Source organism: Pristis pectinata, chromosome 15 (genome assembly GCF_009764475.1).
Source record: "Pristis pectinata isolate sPriPec2 chromosome 15, sPriPec2.1.pri, whole genome shotgun sequence".
NCBI lineage: Eukaryota > Metazoa > Chordata > Chondrichthyes > Rhinopristiformes > Pristidae > Pristis > Pristis pectinata.
Window position 1 is genome coordinate 45242355 of NC_067419.1, and position 12434 is coordinate 45254788.

Sequence of the window (12434 nt, forward strand, 5' to 3'; positions counted from 1 at the left end):
TCTCATGACCAAATCATCAATCTGTAGAGATTATCAGTTTTGAGCCCTTTCGACTTGTCTCAGAAATCCATTGCAGTTACGTCAGAGTCCTTAATTTTACCAGGGATGTGTGTTTCGGGGGAGCATGTTGCTCATACCTTCCTTTGAATACTCAGAGCAAATAGTTATTCAGATTCTTTAAATCCTGAGTTCATCCTTTCATTTATTTCTGTCGGCATCTTTTATGATTCACCCCCATCGTATGACTGCACATTGAATTGCAGGAATAATTTCTTGCTATTATCTATTGTGCTTTTGTTCCCAGAGCTCCCTCTGATTATATTTCCTACTTCTCCCTGCTGTATTTTGTTGTCTTGTTTTTTTTTCAGGCAGTTTATGTGTTAATCTGCTGAGGATCAAAGCTTTTTAGACTCAGCTTCCTGGTGTGAGAGTGCTGAATGTTGTGTCTTTTCTAAGGCATTCTGCTTGCTCTGAAATTAAGTGCAGCTGAATAACCAACTTGAATTAGCTGTTCTTTCATGTTTCTTTTAAATTGGTCAATTTCGATCTTCACTTGGTTCCTGATCGGTCGAACTTCTGAATCCCAGACCATGTTAATCATTCCGTGGCTGCTGTTTGTCAGCCGTGCCAAGTTCACAATTTCTCTTTACAATATTTTTATTAATTCCACAAAGAAAATGCAGAGTACATGAATCAAAAAGAAAATAAAATATTATTAAATACATTGTGTTAAATCATACTTAAAATCACAATGCCCTATGTTAATAATCAAAAATGATAATTAATAACGAATAAATTAGAATGACTTTATTATAAAATAAAATCTAAACCCACTACCAAGACTGAAGTTGTTTAGTTAAAATAAAAGGACAAGGAAAAACCCTTAACAGCCAATATCCGTACTTTAAACCACCAGATCAAAGGTTTTGAAAATAGTTCAAAAAAAGTTCCCACAATGTTTGAAAGTCTAAGTTAGATTCAGAAGTTGAACAACGGATCTTCTCTAAATTTAAGTATTACATTACATCCCATAACCATTGAACGTGAGTAGGCGGAGTAACTTCCTTCCATTTAAGCAACACAGCCCTCCTGGCTATAAGAGAAATAAAGACCAAAATGTGTAGATCAGAAGTCTCCAAAGCTATATCTTTTTCTCCAACAATCCCAAATAATGCAGTCAAAGGATTAGATTTAAAATTTATTTTAAAAAGCACAGAAAAAGTTTGAAACACCTCTATCCAGTATTTTTTTTACAATTTCTCTATTTGCTTTGGGTTATTTACATGAGCAAAGTTAAGAATGCTTCCTCTCGTGCAGTCCCTGATGCACAAAACCACAGGGCACCATGTACTACAGTGGCGAGATTAGTCTCCGGGAGGCTTTGGATTTTCCAGTTTATTTTATATTTAGGTCATTGATTTTAAAATTAACTCATCTTCTCCACACTTAATTTTTCAGTGTGCAAAGTTTTCCTTCTAGGATTAGACTGATTTTATTTTTAATGTTACAATGTCTCTCCAGAACATTTATTTTCACCAGAACAATTTCATCACCTCCTTTTTGAACCATTCTTTCTTTTCCAGATATTTTATATCCTGGAATGGGCAGGACATGTGAAAAAGAATTAACCTGTGGCGAGAGTAGCGCGGTGGATAAAATGACTATCCCTTTTACTTTGGGACCCCGTATCAGATCCATCCAGACTTGTAGGACCGCAGTCTTGTTTGTCCATTAGCCTATTGTGAGCCTGGCCTGTAACTGAGCCCATTCAGTGTCAGCCAGTGGTGTTTGATTGTTGTATCAGAGGTGAACGTACCAGTCATCTTGCATCTGTCAAAGTCACAGGGTAATACAGTTTAGAAACAGGCCCTTTGGCCCAACTTGTCCAGGCTGACCATGGAGCCTACCAAGCTATTCCCGTTGACCCTGTGTTTGGCGCATATCCCTCTAAACCCCTCCTATCCATGTACTTATCCAAATGTTTTTTGAATGTTGTTATTGTACCTGCCTTAATCACTTTCTCTGGCAGTTTGTTCCATATACGCACCACCCTCTGCATGAAGTTGCCCCTCAGGTCCCTTTTAAATCTTTCACCTCAACTTAAACGTATGCCCTCTAGTTTTTAAGCTGCCTAACCCTTGGAAAAAGACTATATGTGTTCACCCTATCTGTGTCCCACATGATTTTGTATACGTCCAATAAATGAGCTCTTAATGTTCATTGAAGGAGAGACAGTGTCCATGGCACACTTGCACTCTTTATTTCCAGTAGTTTCGTGCCTCTTTCTACGTCCATCTTTCACAGAGTATGTCATGAAATGTTCCAATATTTCTCACTGAGAGCAATTAGTTTATTAATCTTTGAAAATTATAGTGACAGTTCTGCTTCTAGGATCCATATTAAGAAATCTTTCTTTGTATTGTTTGGCAGGATAACATCTGGTTAAAGATGTACACATATTAGCTTCCTGTATGGTATCAAGGGAAAAATGCATCACCTTCCACAGCTGAAAATTGTTCAAGTGATTCCAAAGCAATTTAACCAATTTTTAATATGTTTCAGCTTGAAATGTCATATGAATTGGATGAGTCAAAGATGTTTGGATGAGTGTTTCTCCGTTGCAGCCTAGTCTTGCTGATGAAGTTGTTATTTACATTTATTTCAGATACTACATTTCAAAGGGTGCAATTGTGGATCAACTGGGAGGAGACCTGAATTCTACCCCTCTCCACTGGGCAACAAGGTAAAGGTTCACATGGTCTCCTACTTCCTCAGAGAGCTGAATCCTGGGCTATTGGAAGTGAGCCCACAGTATAGCCCATGACACCCCTGCACCAATAAAAGTGAAAACTGCCAGGATTGGTTTGAGAGGCTTACATGCATGTAAAATTAAAACCAGAATCTGGTCATAACCAATCCAAACCTAACCCAAGTCCAAGGACTGTATTTTTTTTTAAATCCTGGCCTGAAACTGATGTATAATTTGGTGAAATATTGAATGTAGTAAAAAAAAATTTAAAGATTTGCATACAATGTGTTACACAAAAATAAGGCCATTTGGTTTAGCCAGCCTAGTCCACAAAATTATCCTCCCATGTTGTTTGATCTAAAACTATCAGAATTTCCTTGCACTCCTTTCTTTCGTGTTCTATTTGCTTCAACATTTGAGTTCCACTTCCTAATCGCTCTGTGAGTAAATTGGGATAATTCTTTTCTGAGTAAATTGGGATCATTCCTTTCTGAGTAAATTGGGATAATTCCTTTCTATCATTGGATTTAAGCCATTGTTTAAGGGATGGGAAATAACTGTACCCCCATGGAGGATTTCTTTGTGATTTAGAAAGACTCTTGGCAAATTAAAAGATACTTTTTTTATAGCAGTTTACTTGTAAGCTTTTGCCTGATTTGGAAAGTTGTAAAAATGAGACCTTATTTTATTAACCATTGTCACAAATCTGTAAGTAGCTTTAATAAGATACCATCTGGCTGTAATGGGATTTAACAACATGAATTGTGTTTCAAGTTTTCACCTCAGCCCCAGGACATCTTCACAGAAGTTCCTCAGGGTAGTGTCCTAGGCCCAACTATCATTTCATCAATGACCTTCCTTCAATCGTAAGGTCAGAAGTAAGGATGTTCACTGATGATTGCACAAATGCTCAGCACCATTCGCAACTCCTCAGATAACAAAGCAGTCCACATCCAAATGCACAAGACCTGGGTAATATCCAGGCCTGGGCTGACAGGTGACAAGTAACATTTGTGCCACACAAGTGCCGGGAAATGAAAATATCCAACAACAAAAAATCCTGCTCGTCACCCCCTGACATCCAATGGCATTACCATCACTGAATCCCCCATTATCAATATCCTGGGGGATACCATTGACCAGAAACTGAACTGGAGTAGCCATATACACAATGTGGCTACAAGAGCAGGTCAGAGGCTGGGAATCCTGCAACGAGTAACTCACCCCCTAACTCCCCACAGCCTGTCCACCATCTACACGGCTCAAGTCAGCAGTGTGATGGGACACTCTCCACTTGCCTGGGTGAGTGCAGCTTCAACATCAGTCAAGAAGCTCAACACCACACTGGACATTGCAGCTCATTTGCTAGGCAGCCCATCCACACCCATTCACTCACTCCACCACCGATGCACAGTTGCAGCAGTTTGCACCATCTACAGGATGCACTGCAGCAACTCACCAAGACTCCTTAGACAGCACCTTCCAAACCCACACCTCTACCAGCTAGAAGGACAATTCACACACCATCCTGACTTGGACATGTATTGCCATTCCTTTACTGTCGCTGGGTCAAAATCCTGGAACTCCCTCCCTAATAGTAATACCCACACCTCAAGAACTGCAGCGGTTCAAGAAGGCAGCTCGCCACCACCTTCTCAAGGGCAATTAAATGCTGGCTCAGCCTGCGAAGCCTACATCCCTTGAATGAATAAAAATAAGTTTTTCCACCCAATGAGTTCATGACCTGTGCAACAGTTCATAAACCTCCTCTGTCCAAATGTCCAAAGACAGCTGTGCTTGTTTAGACTAACAAGATCACCACTTGTTAGGGAGAATTGTACATGATGAAAGTGAGAAATGTCTATTGGCTCATCAAGCTGCATTGTATTATAACATGGATATATAGATTATGGATTATAATTTATGTGTGTGTATAAATATATATATATATATATATATATCCATGATAGATTATAATCTATATAGATATAGATTTTCCCTTCTGTCCACTATCACTTAGCTTCCCTGTGTCCCTCATCCCTATCCCTGGTTCCCACCCTGACCACCCCCTCCCCTGCCAAACTTCCCCCTATCATCCTAAGATCTGGTGAGGATTTTTCCTCCTATTGCCCTAATAACTAGTGTTATTAATATCACAATGGGCTACAATTCCCTAAATTTAAAAGGTCAAGTTATACTGCAAAAGGGAAGTTTTTCATCTTGAGGCCTGTTAGAAATTTGTAAAGTTTATATTGCAGATTTGCAATTTTATTTTGACTTTAAATAATCTGCTTACCACAGCCGAAGTTATTTAGAGCCTTTTATTATCTTCCATGTTTTATTTCTTAAATGGAACTGCAATTGGCAGTATGAGCCTTTAAATTCACCCCTGGAGTCCATATGGAGCTGCATAACTTTTTATTGTCACATCTATTTTCAGCAATTCTGAATTAACCAACAGTGGCAGGTATCAAGGCAAGTATTTTATAGAGGAATAGGAAATATTATGTATGGGCAACTCCTTGACAAAGCTTCATTGTGCTTAATATAAAATATTCTATTGCGCTCCTTGCAGGCAGGGCCATTTGTCCATGGTTGTACATCTAATGAAGTATGGAGCCGAACCCTCACTGATCGATGGAGAAGGCTGTAGTTGTATTCACCTGGCTGCTCAGTTTGGGCACACGTCCATTGTTGCATACCTGATCGCCAAAGGGCAGGTAATTTTTCAGCCTACTTTTATTCATTGCTCTGAGCTGCAGAGCACTCAACATTTCAGGGAGAAACGGCACCTTAAAAATTCACTTCAAGTCGAGTCGAATTTATTGTCATGTGCACAAGTACATGTATGTACAGGTGCAATGAAAAACTTACTTGCAGCTACATCACAGGCACATACCATTAGAGATGTAAGAAAAATATAAATTATACAAAATTATATAAGAAAGAACACAATTGGAACAAAAGAAAAAAAAGTGCTTTGTTGTGCAAAGTGGTCATAGTGTTGCTATACTGAAGTAGTGATTTGGGTTGTGCAGGTTGGTTCAAGAAGCGAATGGTTGAAGGGAAGTAGCTGTTCCTGAACCTGGTGGTGTGGGACTTCAGGCTTCTGTACCTCCTGCCTGATGGTAGCTGCGAGAAGATGGCATGGCCCGGATGGTGGAGAATCTTTGATGGGTGTTGTCTTCTTGAGGCAGCACCTCCTGTAGATTCTACTGCTGGTGGGGAGGGATGTGCCCGTGATACATTGGGTGATGTATTCCTCCACTACTGGTGTACTAATACAACTGAGAAGGACAAGGGCAGAAATTGGAGAACAAAAAATGCAGATGCTGGAAATCTGAAACAAAAGTAAGAGCTGCTGGAAGCAATGAAGAGGTCAAGTAGCATCCATTGGGTTGACAAACAGTGTATGTGTCAGGTCAAGGACTGTTCATCAGAACTGGAAAAGAGAGAAAACAAATGTGTGCTTTTAGAGTTGTAGAGCAAGAGGGGTAGAGAAAACAGAGGGAATATCTGTGGTGGGGTAGCAATGACATGGAAACACTACCCCTCTGTCATAGGTTCCCCTCTCAAGTTGCATATAGGTGAAGGGTCTCGACCCAAAACGTCGACTGTCCATTTCCCTCCATAGATGCTGCCTGAGCCGCTAGGTTCCTCCAGCTTTTTGTTGCAGCAGAAGATGCCTGCAGCTCCAGAACAGCCAGAAAATCCATTCTCTAGGTCTCCTAAACACTCATTCGTACATAAGGGCTGTGCATAGGTTGGGCATTCAGAAGCTGGGGCGGACCTGTAGTGACATTAATGTCGTGTGAAGAGCTTGGGATCATTTGTATCACAATGATCTTAGCATGGTTCATGTCAGTTTTTGACGGTTATATAAGTACTCCTCAGTAGTACTTGCACCCCTCAATAGTTGCCTGATCTTATAAAACTCTGATCACATTATTCCAGCCAGGCTTTAGAAAAGCAGATCGAATTAATGGTGTTTTTGCAATCCCTTTTGGCTGCGGTCATGACATTAGGATTACACAAAGCAAACTTCTGGGATCAAGGAGAGAATGGAGCAAATCAATTTTGGCAGTTCCAATTCCAAGAAGCAAATTAGTGAAAAGTTAAACATTACCAACTGAAAACAGAAATTGTACACTGAAACCACTGGAAGGCAATGTTGTACTTCAGTTTTAACGGAGTAGTTTTCGTATCTTTCTAACAGTAAAATTATTGGCCATTTTCTGCCAGGGTTGTTACTCAAGAGTAATTACTGAATTGTGAACGTGTGTCTACAGTGTATCCTGCCACGTGGCACAGTGCAAAGTTCTGTTTTATGTTACGCCTCATGGAATTTAAAAAAAAAATCATACACAATTTTATTCCAACATCTCTGCTGCACTGTATCCAATCCTTTCCTCACCCTGAAGTTTGATCATTAAATGAAAATTGAATCCATGCTTCCAATTCCCAAAGTCTAGAGAATTAAGGTTATACTGCCCCATCATTGAAGCACTTCTCTTTACATTGTGACATTGAGTACACTTCTCACATAGATCTTGGCAACCTCCATGTAGGTTAACTTGATTAATGTGACTCTTCAATGCATCCTGTCTTTCTGCTGAGACTTTGAGGCCCTTTCACCTTTTCATGTATGTAAAATACCCACAGGGGTGTAATCCCCGTTATCCTGGCCAACAATTACTCCTCAGTGAACATCAACATTTTAAATCTCTATGGGAGCACATTGCACACATATTGGTTCCAATGTTTTTGATAAACAAGTGCATCTATATTTCAGAAGTATTTAATTGGCTGTGAAGTAATTTAACACATCATGAATGGACCTATAGAAATGTAAGGGTTGCTTCATTGCATTTTAATATTTTAGTCTTGTGCTGGCACGCAACCCCTTTCACAATAGTCTGCCTCGTACTGCAGATAAATCTCTGTGTAACTGAATGCCATCTGCCAGACATCTTTGCGATGCCATGTGACCAACTTGATCTCTATTGAAAAGGTATAAAGCGTTTCCCATGCAACACAGGACCTTAACAAGAAAGTTAAACAAGATATAAAGGCACTTAAGTTATAAAAGTTAGATAATAATTGACTAATCATACTGAGAAAGATGAGGCAAATCAAACTTCAAAGTAAAATCCCTGGCTTGACTGGATTGCAGACACGTATATAACAGGAGGCTAGAAAAGAGAGCAGAGATACTGTTGAATATAACAATTTTTATGTATGTAGCATTTTATGATGTCAAAGTAGCCACAAGTGCTTCACGACATTATGAAACATAAAAATCAATTTGAAATGGGAGCACTGTCAAGGACTGGTAGGTAAGTTGGTGTGTTTCCTAAATTTGAAAAAGAGAGCAAGTCCAGTGAACTATACAAATGTAAGCTTAACATTAATAATAAGTAAAATAAAATAAATTTTATTTGAAAGATGCAACAGCAAAAATATCTAGAAATAAATAAAATTTAGAACACGGATTTTTTTAAAACAAGAAATAGTCATTTTGGCCAACTTAACTGAATTCTATACAGAGAGAGTAAAGAGTAGAGGAGGGAAGATGTACATAAACCAATGCATAATAGAAGTATGGTACAGATTGAAGCATGGGGAGTTAAGGTTGGTAGCAGAAAGCAGATCAGGTTGCTGCAGAACAACTTCAGGGGTGAATGTAGCAGAAGGTGGGTAGCAGTATTCAATGAGCATCAATGCTGTGAGCACCACTGCTTACTACTTGCATAAATGGTGTGGAGCTGGAAGTAGAGATATAAGATTTGAGGACTGGTCAGTGTAAGTAAAGCTGAGGAAGACTTGGAGAAAGGACAAGACAGGGTCAATAAACCTGTAGGATGGGTGTATGACAAGTTACTGTTTATGCCGTTGAAATTTAGTGTTATGTTTTGGTAGAAGTAATGAGACCACATTCTGCTTGTGCAATACAAATCGAAACCAGATAGAAGAGCAACGGAATCTTGGAATCTTGGAATCTCATCACCAGCTGAGACATCTCCTTTTACCATGTTTCTATGTTCATGATCAGCTTGGGGAGAATCCAAATTACTTGAGTCGTGATTAAATTGAGAAACTTTTCTGAAGACTTCGGGAAGTTAGTGGAAATTCTAGCCACTGATATTTCTAATAATAATCCAATGTTTTGATTTAACCTTTTTTGACCATTTGTTTCAGGATGTGGACATGATGGACCAGAATGGGATGACACCATTGATGTGGGCTGCTTATAGAACACACAGGTTAGAATGGTTTCAGCTCTCAAGTATCTTGCCATTTATTGCCTAAATGGCTTCCACTTCACTGAAGGGCAGTTTATATTGTGGCCATTTTGAAGAATATTCAACATGTTTCCACTAACTTCCCATCTGGCTAGGTGGTGAGAGTAGATTTAGTGGTGGATTTTAAAGGGGAATAGTTTAACCATTAAACTATTGGGATCTCTTTTTAAAAACCCGTCCACGTCGCCAATGTCTTTCAGGAAAAGAATTCTGTCATCTTTCTACCATCTGATCTATATGTGACTCCAGATCCACCAATGTGTTGACTCTTAACAGCCTCCTCGGTTTAGGCATGGACAACATATGCCAGCAACGTCTACTTCCTAAACAAAACTAGAATTGTAAAGGAAAAGTTCTGAGATGAAAGAGAAAAGGGGCAATGGGACATGTTAGGAACTCAGACCTGGCACAACTGATGGGCTCAATGGCCTTAATCTGTGCTGTACGATTTCATGCAGATCTCCGTTATTCTGTACAGTTGTTGCTTTCTCTGCAGGCATTAGTTCCTCACTGGGTTGTGAGACACAGGCCCATGCACTCTGTGTAAGCGGTTGTTCTTCATATTGCAAACGTAGGTGCTGACAAGCATTTTATAGAGACTGAAGCAGATCCAGATCCAGCCCTTATCCAATGTTCCTGCTTGTATGTTTCCAGCAAGGATCACTGCAAAAAAATGGGGAGTGGAAGCTCTCTGCCACATTCTCCTCTTTGGTCTAGGGTTTCCTGGTGCTACTGTGACCAAGATCAGGTAACCCAGCACATCTTGATCTGGTCTATGCTTTAACAAAGAGCCAGCTGTCAGCTTCAGTTTACTGGTCTTATAAGGCATCCACTTCTCTTGCATTTCATTCCCACCTCACCCAATGCCCAAACAGAAAAATGGAAATATTATGTGAATTACATTGTCCACCAGTCTTTGCTTTTATCCTTGGGAGCATGATGATTCTATAATATCACTGAAATCTTTGAACAATACAGAAGTGTTACCGTATCTGTTGCTGGATTTAACATTCTTCTTGATAACCACAGCCTCAAATCCCTCAGAGAAACATGGAGAATGGGAGCGGGAGAAGGTTGTCAGCTCTTTGAGCCTGATCCACCATTTCAATCTGATCATTCAAGGTCGCTTCCCTGTTTCTGTATTCTTCCCATCTCCCTTTCGCCCATAGCACATGATCTAATTCCCTGAATATAATTAATAATTTGGCTTCATTTCTGTGGTAGAGTGTTCCACAGGTCCACCACTCACTGGAAGAAACTTCTCCACATCTCAGTCCTGCATGCTCACCCCTTTATCCTTAGACTGTGACCCTGGGTTCTGTACTCCCCCTTCATTGGGAACATCCTTTTTCCATTCAGTCTGTTTAGTCCTATTAGAATTTTGTAGATTCCCTCTCACGACAGATATAAGCTTAATGGATCCAACCTCTCTTCATACACCAGTCCTGCCACCTCAGGAATCAGTCTGGTGAACCTTCACTGCACTGCCTCCAAAACATCCTCAGATAAAACTCAAGAGACCAAAACTGTTGACGACACTTGAGGTTTGGTCTCTTCAAGGCCCTGTAAAATTGCAGCGAGACATCCCTGCACCTGTACTCAATTCTCTTGCTATGAAGGTCAATGTGCCTCTTAATTGTTCAGTGCACAAGGACACACAGGTCTCATCGCCCCTCCCCCTTTCCCAATCTCTTGCTGTTCAGGTAATCTGCTTGTGTTTTTTCCACTAAAGTGAATAACGTCATGTTTATCCACTTTATACTACAGTAGCAATGCATTTTGTCCACTCACTCAATCCGATCAATATACTCTGGAGCCTTTCTGCATACTTACCATTTAAGCAGCAACACTGAAGACCTCTGTGATGTCCGATGCTCCCCACCGAAATGGGAAATCTCCCAATCTCTCACTTTTTGCCCATTGTATATACCAGCTTGGGTATCATGGAGATGCCCTCGCTTCCAAGATCTGTACTGCCCTGACTTGAATTTGTATTGGTTTTCTTTCAATATTGGAACGGTATCTTGGAATTGTTCTACATCTCTTGGAAACACCAACACCGTGCAGGCAAATAAATTTCCAGGGGAAGGTCTGTCACTGCCACGTTGGGGCAAGAATGGCAAGGCAATAAAGGCTGGCCTTGGCCGACAAATCCCACCCACTGAATTCCTTTTTGTTGTAAGGTCTGTCCTTCCTCAACCTTTTCCAGATGCCCTTGACAGAATTAACCCATCTATTAATCTGCATCTCCCCGTTGCCAGTCACTTCAACTCCCCCTCCCACACTGTCTCTGATATGTCAGTCCTCGGCCTCCTCCACTGCCAGGAGAATTCCAAGCACAAACTGGGGGAACAGCTCCTCATTTTCTGTCTTGGAACCTTGCAGCCTAACAGCATGAACATTGAATTCTCCCACTTTAGGTAATCCCCACCCCCCTTCCCCACAACCTTTTTTCCCTTTCTCTCCTTACCTATGACTCACCCCCAGTGGATTTGCTCTCCCCTCCTCCCCCGCGCCTGCATCTACCTATCGCCACCTTGTGCCCACCTTCCTCCCCTCTTCTGTCCACCTATCACTGCTCTGCTTTTCCCTCCTATATATTGGCCTTCCCCTTTTCCTATCTTCAGTCCTGAAGAAGGGTCCTGACCCGAAACGTTGACCGCCTGCTTTTCTCCATGGATGCTGCCTGGCCTGCTGAGTTCCTTCAGCATCATCGTGTTTTTCATCTAGATTCCAGCATCTGCAGTCCTTTGTTTCTCATCTATTAATCATTTTCTGTTGTATTAACATATCACTAGTTGTTCTTAACATATCACTATTTTTAAGCAAATGTTATGTAGGGAAAGACCCAGCAGGCAGTATGGAATATTCTGTGCCTAAAGTAAATTGGTAAATTGATTTATTATTGTCACATGTACAGAGGTACTGTGAAAAACTTTGTTTTGCATGCCATCCATACAGATCATTTCATCGCATCAGTACATCGAGGTAATACAAGGTATTGGTATTAGTTTATTATTGTCACTTGTACCGAGGTACAGTGAAAAGCTTGTCTTACAAACTGATCATACAGGTCAATTCATTACACAGTGCAGTTACATTGAGTTAGTACAGAGTGCGTTGAGGTAGTACAGGTAAAAACAATAACAGTACAGAGTAAAGTGTCACAGCTACAGAGAAAGTGCAGTGCAATAAAGTGCAAGGTCACAACAAGGTAGATCGTGAGGTCATAGTCCATCTCATTGTATAAGGGAACTGTTTAATAATCTTATCACAGTGGGGTAGAAGCTGTCCTTAAGTCTGGTGGTACGTGCCTTCAGGCTCCTGTATCTTCTACCCGATGGAAGAGAAGAGAGAGTGACCCGGGTGGGTGGGGTCTTTGA

General features: G+C 40.6%; 1 protein-coding gene across 2 annotated transcripts in view; it reads left to right on the forward strand.

The window, feature by feature from the left end:
* Positions 1-12434, forward strand: part of zdhhc17 (zinc finger DHHC-type palmitoyltransferase 17) — a 100631-nt gene that overhangs the window by 56648 nt on the left and 31549 nt on the right. For both annotated transcript variants that reach the window (XM_052029909.1, XM_052029910.1), the window contains exons 4-6: positions 2666-2743; positions 5325-5469; positions 8948-9012. In XM_052029909.1, the coding sequence (XP_051885869.1) occupies positions 2666-2743; positions 5325-5469; positions 8948-9012 (288 nt within the window). The remainder of the gene's footprint in view (positions 1-2665; positions 2744-5324; positions 5470-8947; positions 9013-12434) is intronic.